Here is a 20,163-nt window from a genome sequence, read left to right as displayed (position 1 = left end):
CGACAGCCAAGAGTTTACACCAATTTTGTGAGCGGCCATACACGGAAACGACAAGACGGAGAGAAGCCACAACAATACACAGAGACGACAACAAGACGGCAAACAAAGACGACAGCCACAAGTTTACACCAATTCTGTGAGCGGCCATACACGGAAACGACAAGATGGAGAGAAGCCACAACAATACACAGAGACGACAAAAACGGAAAGACATACAAAGTTACAATATGCTGCTTACCTGCTCGCAAATCGAGGAACACATCCCGGCAACAGAAATCGCGCAGCCCACTCCTGCAAAAGCCACGATGAACTGAAAACAACATGCCGTCCCCCCCCCCAAAAAATAACATCCGCCCACCGCCGCATGATGTTTTAAAAAGGGGCGGAGAGGGAAAAAAATCGCCGGAACGCCCACGAATCGCCTCGCACAATGACGGACGCCTCTCTCTTCCAATGGCTAGCCTCCATTTATGGAGCTAGCCAATGGAAGACAGAGGCTGGACAAAGCCACATACTATCCTCAAAAGATTTCACCTATGCGAACGCTGCTGCGCAGCGGATCGCCAGGCGAAACATAAAAAAAGCTGCTCTTCAGTTACAAAAACATATCAAGTGCTGCTCCCTTGTGGCGGTTTTAAGAAAAGAAGCCACAAAACTGATTTTTATCAACAAGTAATTGTAATTTGTTGCTGATATAACTTTTGCCTCCGTCTTTAGATTCATGTCACTATTCTTGCATTTTACCTATTACATTCGGATCTTTTATCTAATTTGTTTTTTAGATTTTACGCTTATTTCTTCTTTTGTTGTCAGTGTTATTACACCTCACAGAACAAAAGGGGTAGCTTAGGACTAGGTGACCTGGATCTTTCTCTTCTTTGGTCTTCCTAATTCATGGTGTTCAGATGTTTTGATAGCCAACATCATCTTGGGCCTGTAGTCTGACTCCACATGTCGTTCTAAAGACAATATTTCTTGTGGTCTTGGCATTCTTATGGAAAATGGGCTTCATTTGAACACCATAACCGCTCTGCTTCTAATCATATTGTTTCATTCTCTGTGTATGGTGGGAATTACTTCACTTCTTGGTTTATTTAATGGGACTGATGCTCGCCACCTTCTCTTAATTATGACCTGGAAGGGTTTGGGACATCTGCCATCTTGCCAGAAACAGTGGATTGAACATTTTTTTTTTCTTTCACAGGATCATTATTTTAGTCAGTTATTGCACATGTACCACATGTATTTCTCTGAAGGAGACTTGCTGTTTTTGGGTGAGTTCACGGAAACCTTGTCACCTTTAGGGGTCAGACAGTATGAAAGTCGTAGTAGCTTTAGTGTAGCTTGTGTTAAGTCATAACAAGATTGTGCTCTCTCTTCCCCATGGCTTTGAATGAATGAATGGAAAATAATGTGTAGAGATGTACTGCTGCTTCCAAAGAAGCATCCTGGAGCTGAGTTGGAAAGCAAAATCTGTATACACCTCTCCAAACAGAAGCCTTCCAGTCGGCCTTAAAGGCGAGCTCCGTGGGGATTGCCCCCAAGGTGTTCTGGTAAACAAACAAGCCGCCCAAAAGGAGAAAGATATGGCCCCTGCTCTGGGTTTATGCACCCTAGGAATGCATTATAGATTTTGATGAGAAGAGTGTAGTGCCCTATGGAGGATATATTTTTGTTTAACTATTTCCTGAATGTATGAGGGACCTTTTTTTATGAAAAGCCTTATGGGTAATAGTTAGTGCTTTATACGTCATTCTTTGCTTGATAGGTAGCCATGAGGTTACGTCAAACCTTGCTAAATGGATTGCAGTTTAGGAATGTTTAAAATAAGAAAAACAGCCACATTTTTTGCACATTGTAGCCTGTTAATCAGCTCCAATGGAACTCCCACATAAAGGGCATTGGCCTGATCCAGTCTTGATTTAATCAAAGCATCCACAATGCCTCTCCGGGTGACCAATGGGAGTCATTTTATGGTTTTTCTTCAAGATTCAAGAAGAAAGGACCAAACAGCAGCAATAGTCTGCACCTCTGGTTTAAATCATTCAATCAATCAGGATTTATAAAGCATGGCTGATTGCCCGATAGGGTATCCAGGCGCTTGCAGGTCCTAAAGGCTTATTCAAACAGCCAGGTCTGGAGGGCTATTCGGAACTCCAGCAGTGAGGTGATAGTCCAGAGTTGCGTGGAGAGGCTGTTCCAGGTGGGATAAGGAGCGTCCTCCACTTATGCTTTGGTAGATGTGGGGAGTATGGGCAAGTGAGAGGGAGGTGGAGCGTAGTCTTCTCCATGGTTGATGGAAGTTCAGGCGGTGGTTAATATAGGCGGGTCCTTGGTTGTGTAGTGCTTTGTGTGCATGGGTCAGCAGTTTAAATTGGTATCTCTTCTATACGGGGAGCCAGTGGAGTTGCCCGAGGAGGGATGTGATGTGGGTTCGCCAGAGAAGGCCGAGGATGAGTCTGGCTGCAGAGCTCTGTATGGTCTGAAGTCTCTGTAGGAGATGTGCAGCGATTTCTACGTAGAAGACGTTGCCGTAGTCAGGTCAGCTCATAATGAGGTCCTGTGTCTTGGTGTCTCCTGTGTGTAGAGGTAGCCACTTGAAGATCTTACATAGCATACACAGAGTGAGGAAGCAGTGAATGACAGGGCTATGTCCAGTTGAACCCCTACATTTTTAGCTACTGATGTAAGAAAAGGAGCCTCACCAAGCTCAGTAGACCATATTCTCCAGTTGCCTAATGAGAAAGAATCCCCAAAGGTTAAGATTTCAGATTTATCAGAGTTCCGCTTTAGACAGCTGCTGCGCTCCAGCTTGCTACAGCCAAGATACATCCCTAGAAGTTGCTGATCATGGGGTCACCCAGATGTTGAAATCCATGCATCAGTTGTGTATCATTGGCATAAGACACGATGTTGAACCCCCTAGATTGAACAATTGGGGACAGCTGAGCCGTATAAATATTAAACAGAGCAGGGGTGAGTGCTGACCCCTGCAGGACCCAACATTTCATTTCTCTAGAAAATGAAGTATAGGGAGATAGAAGAACAGCTTGATGCCTGTCAGGGAAGTAAGATTCTAGCTAATGCCATGCATTAACCACTATACCAGCCTTATCCAGTCCTCTACAGCAGGATGTCATAAGACACTGTATCAAAAGCAGCAGACAAGTCAAGTAGGATGACTACCAATTTTTTTTCCAAGATTAAGATTATATTTGATAAAGTCTGTAACCTCCAGAAGAGCTGACTATAAGCCCCCTCGAGAACAGGACACTGTTGTTCTTTACTGCCTGATCTCATGGGTGACAAAGAAAAATATTCTTGCGTTCATAAAAAAAATGCTTTTTTCATGTTTCAGGAAGTGTTGCTCCAGTCCAGTCCAAGCCATTTCCTGAAAGACAAACTGTCTGCAGAAAAAGAACAAATGCAATTTAACATGATAGTCTCTTAAAACAGCAAGAAAAAGAAACGGTTGATAGGAGCAGTCTTCTGCAAGAAAGATAACCTTGCAGGAGTGTAGACGTTAAGGAAATGTTTGCGAAACAGCAACTGAAAAAGTAGGTCAGAGAAGAATCCTTTGTCTGATGGGGATGAAGACACAGCCAAAATGACCGCAGTACCTTTGCACTTTTTAGGTTCTCATTAAAAATAATGTATACATCCATATATCGGAGACTAACGCCTACAATTTGTAGGGATTGAGACATTGTTACTGATGTTCTGAACCTTAAAGGAGTATATATTGAAATTTATGAAAACTGTATCTTTCCTGGCACAATTCTAGTTCTCCAGGTGAACTCAACTAACGTATGTATCAAGCATTCGGCATTTGAATGGCACTAACCTCGCTGAAAGGCAGTGAAGGGTTGGCTGGAACAAAGACACAGCCAACATGTGATTGAAGATAGGGTCTATGAGCGGAAGTAGACGGTTTCTGTGTCGTAATGTAGAGTTCTTTAAAAAAGTATTTATGTCGAAAATCAACATTTTTCTACAAGGGAATTTTTTTTCTCCATACTGAAAGCCCTTCACCTACAACCCGATTAAATAAGGGGTGCACCATATCTTTTTTATTTCCCAATTGTGATAGGCACTTCTGTTATTTTCCAGATGAACCTTCCAGAATGGAAAATGACCTGCCACACATTTGAGAATACCTCTCAAAAACAATATCTAGGTGCAGTGCTTGTTAGCTTTTGCAGGGTCACGACCCGCAACCCCCCAGATATGCCATATGTCTCAACCATAGTCACACAATTATTACAATGAACAACCAGCCAGACTGTAGTACATCTGATCTGAGGAAAGAAATGACTACTACTCCTGCTTCTGAAAACAAGGATTACAGCGTTTTTTCGTGCAGTTTAATTTTTGAATCTTGAAGCAGCACTTGTACTTATGATGTGTGTTATCAATAACAAAAACAAACAACACTTAAATGCAGGAAGATCTGTTAACCAGGCCTCAGAGATGTTAGGCTAAGCCTAGCATGCCAGAACTTAGAGCAATCAAGAAATTACGAATAACTCTGGTACCATCTCTAACCTCAGTGGATGTTCAACAGGATGGGAGTAAACAGAATTCCCAGGAACAGGGGGAAGATTTTCAACACTCCAAGCAAAATACGATTTTGGCTCTGGAGATCTCGTCATACACAGAAAAGGCAATTTCTCATCTTTATTTAATTTGATACCACCACGTGCAGGAGCCCTAAGCTGATACCTTCTTTACTTAAGGCCCTGAGGCGTCCATACTAGAAAGGCAGTTTGTTTGGACATCATTGCATAATAAACAGAATGTTTTGTTAGCCCTGTGTCTCATGTGCAGGATTGAAACCGAACTGTAACTCAGAGAAGGGACCTCCACACTGCTTGTCAAAAGCCTCACAAAATAAGCAAACATCTAATTGCTGAGCTGGATAAATCTGAAATATGAGCTGTCCTTGCGAATGAAAAGTGAGACTTCCGTACAGAACGGATGAAGGGTTATTTAGTAATTGAGTCATATATTTTGCAGACTTTTATTGGTGATCAGGATCATTATCAAATGATGCTCAGGTGTACGTTTACATAGGTACTATTGGACTAGAGCGAAGCAATGTATGTGTACCTGCTGGAAACAATGATCTGAACATACACTTAAGTGCAGCCTCACACGTTTCCCACATACCAGCCCTTGGGGTTACCTTTCTTGAGCTTGCGCACCGCCAGCATGCGGTGCTGAGAAGACAGCTCCCAGATGCGCAGGGTCTTGTCGTCGCTGACCGTGGCACAGATGGGCAGATTCGGGTGGGTTGCCAGCCCCCAGACTTCGCCTTCCATGTGACCCTGTTCGAAAAGAACTCAGAAAGGTCAGCTCACTTCGCACTGGCGAGATTTCACAGCCGCCATTTTGCAACATCCTGCCCATTCATTATCAGCAGCTCAAATTGGCAGCAATGCCATTCAAAGCAAAGGTCCTGCGGGCCAACCAGAGCACAGTAATACAATTAAATATATAATGATCTGTCCCAAGAGGATGCCTGACTTCCTCCTAATCAGATCCTACGGCAAACAACAGGATCCACTGTCCGGAACGGTATTTTACTGAAAGCATGCACACTATATTTCTCTTATAATTGCGCAGTCTCAATTTAATAATTACTCCGAGTTCGAGCAGTCATTTTTTTCAGCAGTGACGTGGCCAGTTATTAGCAACAATTAAGTAGACACGCTTCAGCTGCAAGAAAGCTGTGTCCACCGTGTATGTCTGCGCTCACTATGAACAGCAGAAGGCGGGTGCCTGATATCTGTGGGCATGTCGGACCCTGCCAGCTATACATAGCAGAAACACGATTCTGGCAGAGCGGCTTGGGGTCCAGTTACAATGAGCCTTACCGCGTTCCTTGTCACATGAGACGAGTGACTTGCGTCTGCAAATCTGCTGACACATGAATGTCTGCGTCATCTCCAGACACCACTCTGCAGCACACTAACACTTACACCCGATGGATGGAAAGAGTGCCCCGGGCCTTAATGCAAGCACGATTATTGGGACACCCTTGTTTTGAAGTAAAACATGCATGTTTCTCGAGCAGTAGGAAAATCAACTGGCCCGATTCAAGAAGCATTGATTGCTCAAGCTACGTATCCCTGGAACTGTCTGAAGTATAACCAACGTGTGAATGAGGTGGCCAGTAAGGGGTCTGGATTCATCAAAGCCATCTGTCATGTAAATGTAAATGTCATGGTACTTATAGAGCGCACTGTCACCAGACGGTCACCTTGCGGTGTCGCCTATGCGGCTTCCTGGCGCTGATACTCATACCGCTGTGGAACCCCTCCTGGCTTTCCCTGTGAAGTGTCCACTCCTGGGCACCCCCAGGGTGAAGCCAGGCATCCTTAGCGCTGTTGGGGCCGGTGTGGAGGCTAAGCAAGCTATTGCCCAGAGTTGCAGCGTGGGGCCCGTGATTAGAATAGGCACCGAGGCGAGAATTAACAGGTCTGAGGAAATTGAGCCCGAGACCCTGCCGAGGCGGGAATCGAACCCTGGTCCCTGGCCAGAACTCTGCATCAGGGTCTGCCGCTCTAACCATTGAGCCACACTCCTCCACATCTGCACGTGCATGCTCAACTTACACGTCCACAGACCTTTCCCTTGTTGCGCATAGTGATTCCTTATTAAAATTGTTCAATGTATATTAGTGACAGATGCACATTGCTTAGAATGTGAACTATGAATGATCAATAAATAAGAATTGTTGCTCATTCTAGGGATCAGAACATATCGGGCCTATTTCAATGTTGGGCAGAAAGCTTCTGACCACAGGTCGGAGGCTTTCTGACCGACATTGATGGTTTCAATTCTGACTGCCAAATTACAAGCTAGGCAGTCGGAATTGAAACCAGCCAATCTTTCCGGCTGGATTTCGACGGGCTCCTTTAGCCCGTTGGCCAGTCAGAGACTGGCCCGTAATCACAAGAGACGGCGTTTCCACCGTTGAGATTGCAATGTTCGGTTACCGACAGGCTTTCCATGCCGGGCTTACTGATAGGGAAAGACTGTCGGAAAAAGAGTTTGGGGTCCCCTAGCAGGGACCCCTTCTCTTTGCGGCCTCCGGTTGGGGGCCGAGGTTCGCCACTATGGTGATCCTGTTAATCCCTGCACCATGTGGCATGCACCCTGAGGTGCCTGCCACACGGTGTAGGGATGAACAGACTCTCCCATTTCTCCATGGGTGCTTGTGCTACAGCCGGTTTCCGGCCGCAGCACACGCGCCCATACAGAAATGGGAGTATGCGACTGCAGCATGGGTGATCGCATTGTAATTGTGGTGTCGGGACCGGAGCTCAGGTAGTTCCGAGACCGCGACAGTGCCGCTGACCAACATCGTAATCGAGCCCTTAGTCTGACAGTCTGTTGCCCTCTCACCTACCACACAGTGGACAAGGCCCCTTGACGTAACTGTATTGTAACCAATAAAAACAATTTCTCAACCAGGATTTGGGTTAATCTTGTGGCAGCGTCTTAGTATTATTTACTTTGCACACTTCTAGCTTGTTTCAGGTTTGTGTTAACAGCCCCTTTGACAAATCCAATAGGCTTGCCTTGTATGTTACCGTGGTACTCTCTTAAGAAAGAGCTAATCCTCTATGGTGAAAAAAAAAGAACCTTAGAAATTCATTGGAAATAACAAAGGTTAAAGTGACATGATAGTTAGGTAGAGTAACATTTTCAACTAAAAACAACCACTGAAATTCACCAGTTATATTTAATAGTTAATAGAAGTAAATATAACTCAGGTCCTTGCCAAGCACTCCTAATGACTGCACATATTACATCAGTCATGACATGTTCTATGGCCTCATTGATGAAATTACTGATGACATCTTAAAAATCATCATTTATAACAATACTGTGCATGGCAGGGGCTCTGAAGACATTATCATTTTCAAAGGCAAAGGAGGGGGTTTTCAGCCTTCTAGATTAATGCATTGGCTATTTTTAATGGCAGAAAGCTATTTGTTTAAGATGATGATTCTGTGGCCAAATGGGTGGGCTGGGATTAAAAAAACTGTGCCACTTAAATTAAATTTCTCTTCTTTTTAAAGCATCAATGGCCCATCTCCATATTTTGGTTACCTCTGTTTATGCCCCTATGAATGACAAGCATTTGCAAAACCAATAGGTCTCGTCTGTCTTTGGGATCTATTTATTTTGCCAATACCTTTTAGCCATGCTGCACAGAATCCTCAATGATGTGCAGTATGGCTAAATAAGAAAAAAATAGCCTGTTGCGTCATTATGTTGGCGTGTGCACCATGCATGCGGGCACCCATAAAATGACGCCTCAGTTTTCTTCTTTTTAGTTGCCAATCCAGCTCGGCAAATAAAAAGTAAAAATTGCAAAAGCATTACTTTTTGGGAAAGCAGGAGAGGAGAAGCAACAAGGCCGGGGATGTGGGGGAGGGGCACGGAAGCAATACATAAATGGAAGATAGGGGCTAAAGCTACATGGGGGCAGAAGCAAGACTGAGGGTCCGGGTAGGGGAAGCAACATTGAGGGCACCAGGGGAGCAAACAGGAAACCAAGATGGAGTGTGGATGATGGGAGAGGAAAACAAACGGGGAATGGAGAGTAATGTGGAGCTCGGAGAGGGTAAAGCACAGTGGCGTGAAAACAACGTGGACAGGGTGAGCACAGGATAGAATCACTAAGGGGTGTGGGGGAGAACCACAAGCACAAAAGGGAGCAGCGTGGGGTGGGGAAGAGAAACACACTAGGGAGACAGCTGGAAAACATATGCATGCTTATGTAGTATTGATAAAAAGTTGAGCCTGAAAAAGTGAGTAGTATAAGGACACAGTAATACATCCCAAGTAGAAGAAGGAAAGCTTGCACATGCAAATGAATAAGAAGTAACAAATAAGAGCGACAAAGAAGCCAACCAATAGTAAGCAATGGGTGGGCTGTAAGCCTACAGTAAACTATCAATAAGTCTCACAACAGATATGGCACATGTTGTCTGGTAGACAAAACCTAAACATGCATAGGCTGCAAACAAGGTTTTCATTGTTAGTAATACAGGAATAAGAGGGGTTATGGAGGGAGAGTCTGAGTAACTGCAAACATGCATCTAAGAAACTTCCCTTGACAATATTAATTGAGGATTTATATATAGAGAAAAACATTGAAGAAATATACAACTGTTGACTGGCTGTAATCGCGCGGATGCAACGTATCCAGAATGCAGCAGCCAGAGCCCTGGTGGGGCTTCCGAGGTTCTGTTCTGCTGAGAGTACTATCCGCTCGTTACATTGGCTACCGGTGACACAGAGGATCTATTTTAAGACCCTGTGTCTGTCGTTCAAGATCCTCAGGATGGCCTCACCTCCGATTCTTGACAATCTTCTGAAGCCTTATGTTCTTTCGCGCCCTCTGAGATCCTCGGGCCAAAATCTGGCTGTGGTCCCACGATTCAGACTGAGTAGAGCGGGAGGACGCTCCTTTCGAGTCTTGACTGCGAAGTTGTGGAATTCTCTGCCTTCCCACATTCGAGAAATTGATGAGCTGTTGAAATTCAGGAGAGCCATCAAAACGCATTTGTTCCCTCATCTCCCTTAGGATCCTCATCTGCGTGCCTCCTCCGCTGTTCTGCTGTGTTGTGTTTGGGTATCTTACCAGAAGCGCCGGGACGCCCCTTGGCTGGGGCATCTGTGCGCTATAGAAATGTTATTAACATAACATAACATAACATAACATGATATGAGTTATGTAAACTTTACAAACAATTTATTATAAAATGAAGCAATATTCACTAACAAGATGGTAATTCCATAGTTTAATTTCGGAAAGATGTTATTTCTGTAGAAAAAACATACATGTTTAAGTGCTGCTGCTAGCCTTTGAATTTGCCTTTTACTACCTCTGACATTGTTTTATTCTTTCTGTAATAATAAATACATGTCCGACCACATCAATTAATGGAGTACATACTCACATGGTTGTTACAAAGGGTGCTTCTGGTTTCATTACGTAGAAAAAAAATCCCATTTATGTCTCGCTGCATCACAGTTTTGAGTTTACTTTCCAACAATATTGCAACTTGTGATACATTCTGAACAGTAGGGGTTCATGTTGATTGGTTGCCAGGAAAGCAGAGGCTCCCTTTTGGAGGTCATGGGTTGCTAGATAAAATGCAGATGTAGCAGCTTCTAATTGACATCCATCTCACACTGACCAAAAGTAGTCAGCTGTTCAACTTTAAATCCTTCTGAGGCAGGTACATGGAGTACAATTAAATAGGAAAACCTTATTAAAAACATGTAGAATTACCTTGTAATTGACTGACGAATGTAACGGTAGGTATCGTCTTGCTTAGGAACACAGCTTGCCTGCCACTGTCGCTAATCACTGAATCTCTGAGTTTCCATTCAGGTTCCATTCATCGTAGATTGGGTCCTTGTCATTCTTTAAAGAGCCTAATAACTAGGAGCCCATCGCAGAGGCACAGGTTTAAGGCCCATTTGGGCTGGAAACAGTGGAATTACTTGAGGAGGAGTAGATTGAGCTGCATCTACGAGCACGTCACCAAGAAGGGAATAGAGGCAAAATTGGCCACAGCGCATGCCTGTAGAACTCATCTTGCATTGCTTTTGATGGACGCAGCCCCAATAAATGTTAGAGGTCACCCCAATTAAAGATGAGATCCTTCATGACCAACAAACAAGGGGACCGGCTATCTAAAATGTCAGCACAATTTCCCTGCACCATGGTTCTTTACTGGTCAATTAAAGAACCAGACTCCTAAAACATGAACGCTTTGCAGTTGATTGCCTTTTGTTAATTACTCTGAGGACCCCATTTTACTTCTCCTGAGCCTGCAAGAGTATGCTCTGCCCTGAGCAATATGTTTGGTCAGGCTCTGTCCTGTCATGACTCTTCCTGCCTATTGCTGGGCATCATTGTCAATACTCTAGGTTGCTGTCTCTTCAGAAATGCATGCACAGAAACCTCAAGTTAGTCTGAAACAAGAGGATTTACCTGTTGGCCGGGTTGCAAGTTCCCTTGACTGAGATCTCTTCTTCTGTTTCCTCATGCCCACTTTGTAAATGCTGTATGTTGTATCCTTTTCCCTATACACACACTCATTCCTCATTACTGTGTCCTCTGAAACTACTGACTGCTGCTCATTACACTGTTTAGCACAGGAAGCAGGGGAGGCATTGGTTTGCAAAGGGACCGCCCCAAATAGTACAAATACATTTTGCTGTGAGGTACAAAGACCCACAGAAAGCCTCTGATGGTTGGAAACCCAGCCATGGGCCAGCGACTCCCAGGCAACAGCACTTTTGGACCTTTGTTGTTCCTCTTGAAAGGGTGGGGAAGCTCACAGTGGTCCAACAAATGCATGGGTACATGATCCCACATTGAGTTTGTTTATCCACAATGGGGTTTGAGAACCAGTCGAAAAGGATAAAATAAAAGAAAAAGTGGCAAGCCAAAGCTTGTCCATTAGAAGCAGACTGGGAGTTGGGAGCCCATGGCGGGTTTGGCGGAGGACCTGACCATGCTAATCTCTGCAGGAAACCCCCACTGAGCAAAACCATGGGCCATCCTCAGTGGGGTTTGGCTGCCTGTCCGGTTATAGCAAAAGGCCTAGTTCAGCATTGCCATCAACTGGTTCTTCTGATATTCTAATACATGAGGCCCAAGGTGAGTGGTTTGTAAATGTTACAAATACTCAGACATACCAATATAGGTCCATATTACAGGTTAGCCCTCATGAATTTGTTTATATTACATGTTTATTTTGGGACAGTTAGTTTGAAAAAGCTGTTTTCTTTGAAGTGCAGTTTTAACAATGGACACTGACTGGAATCAAAATATTTAGGTTTTGCTTACCTTTCTTGAATATATTTTTAATTTACCGGCAATGGTGCAGGCTGGTGGACTTCTGTGATTTTATAGTGGTCGATATTACCGCATATGATGGATTTACCACATTTGCCACATAATATGCATACTTTACAGATTTCACAAAAATGTTTTAGCTCAAATGGATATTTCGCATCCCCTAATTTTGGATGAGAAAATGTCAAACAGTTAAGTAAGATTTTGGAGCGAGAGAGTGTGTGTGTTTGTGTGTGTGTGTGTGTGTGTGTGTGTGTGTGAGTTTGTGTATGTGTGTGTGTGAGAGCGAGAGTGTGTGCGCGCGTTTGTGTGCATATCTCTTCTACGCACAGTCCAATATCTTCAGGACAAATTTTAACGGATTCATAGCACAGCTTCCAAGCAGTTCGTTCAAATATAATTTATTTCTGCATTTATGAAGCCAAACTAAACCCATCGGCACTGGAGTACTTAAAATCTAATGTTTAAGAAATAAAGTAGAGTAAAATATCAGCAGGCACTGAATATGTTAGCACAATATGCGAGGGGCCCTACCAGAAACACCGAAGCACTGCTCTCAATCAGATTAATATATATCTTTTCCCGAGGATAATAAACTAATTTGGACAATCACACTTTTCAGATGTGGTTATCTCAACCTCTGTCATGACCCGCCATTTTGGTCATGGGAGTGATTTTACAAAAGGACTCATTGATTTATGTAAGATTACTCAATTGCACCGCTGGATTTATTAAAAAATTCTGTTGATAAGAGTTCTGAATATTGGAAGGGTCAGCTTCAGAAATAGCGGATCAAGATTTGAATGTATTCTCATTCTTTTTTTAAAATCTTTTTATTGAAGAGAAACAAGAGGAAACATTACAAATATCAGGTGCCATACAATAGAAATAGATTACAACCGTATGTAGGTGAAGAGGCCAATGCAGAGAAATCAATCCACAGGAGTATGAGACTTCAACGTCGACAAGCATATAAAAAAGGAGAGACAGAATAATCAACAACCTCGGTAAGCATCAGTCTGCAGGACCCGCCCACCCACGATTCAGCATATTTAAGACCAGAGTAGACACCCAGATAAGAGAGAAAATTCGATTCAGGATAGACAACCCACCTCTCGTAAAAAGGAGAAAAAAAAGGGAAAAAACAAAGGCCATAGAACTAAACAAAGACAAAATAAACCCCCCCCTCAAACCCCCCACCCTGCACCCCTGCAATGGCTATGGCCTAACCCCACTAGCAGCGTGCCTGTCGCCCAAGAACTAAACCTAAAAGAAGGAAAGGAATGGAGGAGGAGATATCAAACAGGCCCCCAGTCTCCCTTACCCCCCGCCAGAAGCAACCCACCCCTAAATATAATCAAGACAATTTAAAGCTACAATTACAAGCCAACCGGGGGAGTTTGTAAAAACCACCCGACTCCCACATCATTATAGGTTACAAGTCCCGTAGCAAATGAAGCCATTTTATCAAACCCAGACAGTCGAATTCAACCCTGGCTACTCCGATTTTCATGCGAGCCCTCTCCGTTCGAACCGCCATTTCAATAGAAGTATCCAAATGTTCCAAAAAGTGAAAGTCAGTACGGTAGGACCAAAACCAGGATATTAGTACTCGAAGTCCACAAGTCCGACGGAGATAACTGTTCCTCAAAGAGAAGACACAAGAACGTGATTGAGCCAACTGGACGGAAAAGGATAATGAGTCACTCCGATAGTCACTGAGGAACTTATTATGGAGTATAAGATCGTCTATGTCCATCTTGGGCGGTATCGGTCTTGCGCATGATGAGCTTATGGTAGTCCCAGGCTCGCTAGCTGGTATTTGGGAGCCAACAGAAAACACCAAATCTGGCTTCCGCACGGGGCCCTCAGTCTCAGGCTTAACCTGCTCCGCGGGTAACACAGCTTGTTTCAAACCTATCGAGGGGTCGTAGTCCGGTCTCAGGCAGATATTGTCAACTGTTACGACCATTTTCTGGATGATGGCGGTGACCTGCGAGTGGAGCGCCCCAATAGCGGCCATTACGCTCCGCAGCGACGGCGTATATTCCACCTGCTCCATCCCCTCTCGCAAAGCGACAGATCAGGTCTTGAACCCCGGAGGTCGACTACTCCGGGGTATCAGGCACAGGAGGGGCCGATGGCAACAGCGGGCGCTCTCAATTTCGCGATATCGACACCTTCGCCACCGGCGAGGATCCAAGCCCGTCGACCCCGGGAGCCTAGCAGAGCCTCCGGGCAACGGAACCCTGACCACAGCGATCGGCGCGACACGCCGCTGTATCTTCGGAATCAACTGACCACAGTCTCGCCATCCAAGTCAGTCAGGATATTCTTCACTTCGGGAGACCGGACGCCGCCCAAGTCCCGGGGCCGATGTTGTTCAACTCCAACCCGGATGGGTTAGAAATGGAGTCCCCGGCTTCAACGCTGGGTTAGGCCGAGAATAAAAACATGGCATATCTTCATCATTCGAGAAGATGGAAATCTCGGGATTGCACCGTTAGATTCAGGAACACCTCAGTCACCCGGGAGTCCGGTGCAAATTCAGGATAAATACCAGGATTTACGAGCTACTGGCGGAGGTCGGCAGAGCCGGGAGCTTACGCGGCCATCTTGGTTGCTAGCGTAGCTCCTCCAACCTGTATTCTCATTCTTATTGCATATTTGTGCGTGACATAATTTTATACTATGTTTATATTAAGTTCTATTAACCCCTTCGACGCTCATGACGAGCTCAGCTCGTCATGGAGTTTCCATTGATTTCAATGGAAATTCAATGGTCCTCCTAGCACACCCCTTAGCATCCAAGTGGTTAAGTATAAAAAAGAAAATTAGCAAATTTTGTTTAGGGTGCACTAAATGGTTATCAATATATCATACACATTGTTTTTTTCGATGCTAGCTGTAAGTCCTTAATGAGCAATACCTAAACATGCAGATTGTCAAGGCTTTCTTTATCATTAAAGAGCTACATTGCTTCAAGTAGAACGTTGGCACGTGATTGCTTAAGGCAGTGTTTTGGTTGTCTTTACTTTCAAGGTTTTAGGCAGAAGAATCTATTAACCTCCTGCGTTATGGGAGCTGAATGTAGTTGCCAGTCAATAATGCAATCTAAATGATTGATTGACAAGTGTATGTGACTCAAGTTTAAAATTGGGTTCTTGTAGCCAGTGGGAACCAGCAGAGATTCACCCATTGTTGTGGTTATAGCTACTTCTCTTTGGCTGACATTATCAGACCAACTCCTGCCCTGCCTGTAGGATGGATTCAAGAAGAGCTGGTGGTGCATTATGGAAACCTGCCAGCACTGTTCTGCTACCTATCAGGTGTGAACATATAATTTATTGAAGAACACATCTGATGTAAGCGGGAAGAATGACAGGTCTGCTTCCTTCACAAAGAGAAGTTGGTGCCTATTATTATTTTTGACTAGTTAATTTTAACAAGAAAGAGTTAATCAGAGTTAATTGATGTCCAAATGATGGCTTGAAATAACTTCAGCTTAAAGATGGCGCTTTCGGGTACAAGTCAATCCTCAACATGACAGTGAATGGCTAGGGTAGCATTGCATCAAGTGGCTCCGTGTACAAGATGCAGGTCAAAACAATGAACGTAGAAGCAGTTAGCACTACGTGGGCAAAGGAGGAGGACTAGAGGGTACAAATTGTACTAACTGGGTCCAACCAGAAAGCAAAAAAAAACAATTTATACGAGAGCTGCTAATCATCATTTGCGTAGGAATGGTGATTAGAAGGATCTCATTGTCAATAGTTTCAAATGCAGCTGAGAGATCAAGTAGTATTAGTATGTACAGTCACTTTCTTTTTTTTTTTTTTTCTTTTTTTTTTTTGGGTTAAAAACTTTTATTGAGCAATCAGATAAAAAGTACAGAGATGGGCCTACAACCACACGGGCTGGCCGCTAGTTCGCAAAGCACGTACCATGTAGTAAACATTAATCTCCGTGGCCAGGCCCAAATCACAGATTAAATATTGCACAAAGCATATGACAGGACACAACAGTTTTTTGTCTTAAACATTAAAATAACAAACGAAAACAAGGCGAATGTAGCAATCACGTCAGCCCAGATGACAGAGGGGAAGGCCACTAATCAGGAAGATAAAGGTAAATCAATGAGACTCGGCAAGGCCGGGGGGGGGGGGGGGGGGCAGCAGGGAGGACAGGAAAATCCTAAAAGAGAATGAAAAATTTCGGGAACGTCAGCCTAGGGAGACAGGGTAACATCGGATGTGTCAACCAAGGGAGGGGTACAGATATCTCCACGATATGCATTCCACTGACCCCAAATTTTAGTCCACGCCCTGGGTCTGCCCCTAGCCACATAGACGGTCTTCTCTCGAAACATGGACCAGTCCATGTTATCCTCCCACACCGAAACGTCCGGAGGTCTGGAGGCGCCCCAAAGTTGCGCAATGTCCCGCTTCGCGACCATGTACCCCAAGGTTGCCCATCTGGTCTGGGCCACAGAATAATCGGTGGGTTCCCACACATTCAACAGGCATCGTCGGGCCTCAGGCCGCAGGGTAACACCAGTCACGACAGTCATCACCTCAAGTACATCAATCCAGTAGGCCGCCAACAACGGGCATTCCCAAAGTATATGCATAAAGGTAGCACTCATCCCACAGCCACGCTTACATAAGCCATCCGGGGAAAAACCCATTACAACCAGGCGCGGACCAGTTACATACACTCGGTGGAGGATCTTAAGTTGCACCAAACGAAGACGGGCGGGAATGGCTACCTCCTTAGGAGAAGAGAGTGCCGACTGCCAATCCTCGTCATCTAATTCCAATCCGTCACCGACCCACAGCTCCCTAAGGCGGACCAACAAGTCGGCGCGACTATGAATCAATTTTTTATAAATAAGGGAGATAGTGCTATCAGGCAGGTGTCCATCTAGTACACGATCTTCAAGGGGGGAAGACTCGGGCAGGGTCACATCAGGAGTTAGAACTGAGGCCAGGGCATGCCGGACCTGCAGATACCGAAAAAACTCTCTATCACTCAAGTCGTATTCCGCCTTAAGGGTCTGGAATGACTTCACGCTACCTTTCGCACAGACATCACCCACCTTACATATCCCAATCATATCCCAGCGGTCGAAGCCCTTAGTAGACCAGAGACACCCCAAACGTTCAGAGGCATAAAGCGGCGTCGCCAGTGTCAGTCGATTCTCCCATCCCAAACTCACATTCGCGGCGCGCCACACAGTGACTGCGATCCTGGACGGGCCCACAAGATGGCGCCCGGCCGATCTAGAATAAAGCGCTCTATTAAAGTCCCCTCCCGGCAGCTGGAGTCTATCCATCTCAAAGGCCGGATCTCGACCCGGTGAATACATCGCGTGGTTGATGGCAGACAGCTGGGCAGCCCAGTAATATCTCTTGATGTCGGGGAGCGCCATGCCCCCGTCATACCAAGGGATGGTGAGTTTCGCAAGGGCAATACGTGGACGCCCGTCCCAGATCAGTTGTCTTTGAAGACTCTCGATCTCTCCGAAATAGGTAGGGGAACGTCGTCATAAGAATTCTGAAGTGCGTAGAGGAACCGCGGCAAGGACATCATTTTAAAAAGGGCTGCCCTGCCCAGAGGAGACAGGGGCAGCTTATGCCAACGGGCCACATCTAGTCGCAGTCTAAGAAGCGGGGGGAGGAGATTGCGCTCGAATCGGAGTGAGGAGTCCAGCGTAATAAAGATCCCCAAATACTGGAAGCCAGACTGGACCACCTGGATAGGAAATCTGTCCGGCAATGGGGGCAAAACACCCGAAAGAACATACACGCAGGACTTAGCCCAATTAATAACTAGGCCCGAGTTAGCACCAAACGAAGTAAGAACATCAAATAAAACATTTAAAGATTTACGCGGGGAAGTAAGATATAAAAGAATGTCATCCGCGTAAAGTGAGACGCGGTCCTCAAAGTCCGGTGACCAACGGATCCCTTTGAGTGAAGGCTCCCATCGAAGCCACGCAGCTAACGGTTCCAGGGCGAGCGCAAAAAGCAACGGAGACAAGGGGCAACCCTGACGGGTCCCCCTACCAAGGCAGAAGGGGACAGAAACTCTACCGTTCACCACTACCTGCGCTAAGGGTTCAGCGTATAACAACTTCACCCAACCGATAAACTCAGGTCCAAAACCAAATTTTTCAAGAGCTGCCCAAAGATAGGGCCACTCCACAGTGTCAAAAGCCATCGAGGCATCCAACGAGGCCAAAATGGCCGGTTCCGTCAGAAGCCCCGCCCTCGCAACAGCACCGTGGAGACGACGTAGGTTAAGAGCCGTGTTGCGATGTGGGATAAATCCGGATTGATCCGGATGAACCAAGTCACTAATGACCGTGAAGAGGCGGGTCACCAGGAGCTTAGCCAGGACTTTGGGCTCAACATTTAACAAGGAAATGGGCCTATAAGACGAACAAAGGTCCCGCGGTTTACCGTCCTTGGGAATTACGACTATCGTGGCCAGACGCTGATCATACGGGAGAATACCCCGTTCCCGGGACTCCAAAAACATGGCACGAAGATAGGGCGCCACCTTATCAGGACGTAGCTTGTACAGTTCAATCGGCAACCCGTTCGGGCCCAAGGCTTTGCCCGAACGGAGTGAGCGAATGGCAGTAGCTATCTCGTCAGTAGTAAAAGGGGACTCCAACGATTTACGGTCTAAATCGGAGACACTGGGCAAAGCTATATCGCGCAACAAAAGGCGAGAGTCAGCAACATCCCGTCCAGACACAGGGGTATAAACCACACGAAAATACTCAGCAAAACATGCAACTATTCCAATCGGGTCCGTCACTCTCACACCATTCGATGATTGAATCACGGGCACCACACGATTCGCCCTCTCCTTCTTATCCAACCACGCCAATAATTTGCCCGCTTTGTCCCCCACATCATACAGACGACCCTGTTGCTCCCGGAACATCTGTTTGGCCGCATCTGTGACCAAAGACTTATAAGCAAATTGTTTCAGACCCAGGGCATGGAGTTTATCAGATGTGACATCCGACTCTAAGGCAGCCTCCCTTTCAGCAATCTCCCTCTCGAGGTCCACCACCTCCCGATCCCTCGCCCTCTTGGCTTCAACAATAAGGGAAAGGGCCTGCCCACGAATCACTGTCTTAAAGGCCTCCCACAGGGATACCGCAGAGGAAACGGACCCCTCGTTGTCTAAAAAATAGGCGTCCAAAGACTTAGTCAAAAGGTTGCGGGTCTCGGGGGAGGTAAGGTACCATGGGTTGATAGGAGCAACCCGGCCCGCCGCTTCCACCCCCATCTCAAAACAAAGCCAGAGCGGAGAATGATCGGAAATGCCCCGGGGGAGGTGTCTAATCTCACGCACCGCCGGCGACTGGGCCGCAGGCATCAGGAAATAGTCCAGTCTAGACAAACTCCCATGGGCCCCAGAGTGGAAAGTGTATTGAAGCTGAGTAGGATGCATAAGCCTCCAGCAATCCACCAAGCCAAACGTGTCCAGAAACCCACCCAGCCACTGTTGGGCCGAAGGAGTATCTCTAGGGGGGTGGCGATCGTGTAGACCGGAGAACACAGAATTAAAGTCACCTGCAATGAAGAGAGTACTATTAGGGAGGTCCAACAAAACACGGCCCAAATCGGAAAAGGTAGAAGTCTGCAGGCCGGGGGGCACATAAACAGCAAATAAGGAGAGGGTACGACCCTCATAACGACCCACGAGGACAGCATATCGCCCCCGATCATCAAGGATCACATCATCAAGAGCTAGGGGGAGGGAAGCCCGAACAAGGATACCCACCCCCCTGGAACCCGTGGTAAACCCCGAATGTGCGGCAAGGCGATAGCCCCACCTATTCATCGCACGACAAGTATTGCCCACCAAATGAGTCTCCTGCAGAAAAACAATATCTGGAGATAAACGTCGTAAACATTTCAACACCACACTCCGCTTAATACGATCCCCCAGACCATTAACATTCCACGAAACAAACCTCAACCCGCTACCCCCCATCCCACACTTCAACGCCGAAACCCCTCTTCCATGAGCATGACATAAAAACCAACAGTAGCAAGATAGAGTCGCCTTGAGAACATAACACACAAACATCGAACTTCCCAACCACCCACCCCCCAACAATCAAGAAAACACCCCCCACCCTGCACCCCTGCAAAATGCTAAAAAGCCACCCCAACATGCAGTGTGCCTGTCGCCCAAGAACCCCCATTCTACAAAAAGACCCCGGAGGAGGAAAGGCTCTGGCC

General features: G+C 45.9%; 1 protein-coding gene across 1 annotated transcript in view; it reads right to left on the bottom strand.

The window, feature by feature from the left end:
* The window catches only part of EML6 (EMAP like 6), a 928,771-nt gene that overhangs the window by 266,336 nt on the left and 642,272 nt on the right, over nucleotides 1-20,163 (bottom strand). Inside the window, exon 21 of the mRNA XM_078649484.1 lies at nucleotides 5,186-5,327. Within this exon, the coding sequence (XP_078505610.1) occupies nucleotides 5,186-5,327 (142 nt within the window). The remainder of the gene's footprint in view (nucleotides 1-5,185; nucleotides 5,328-20,163) is intronic.

This window comes from Lissotriton helveticus, chromosome 6, assembly GCF_964261635.1.
Source record: "Lissotriton helveticus chromosome 6, aLisHel1.1, whole genome shotgun sequence".
Lineage (NCBI taxonomy): Eukaryota > Metazoa > Chordata > Amphibia > Caudata > Salamandridae > Lissotriton > Lissotriton helveticus.
Note: the sequence above shows the minus strand (reverse complement) of the source record. Positions and strands in the feature narration are given on the sequence as shown.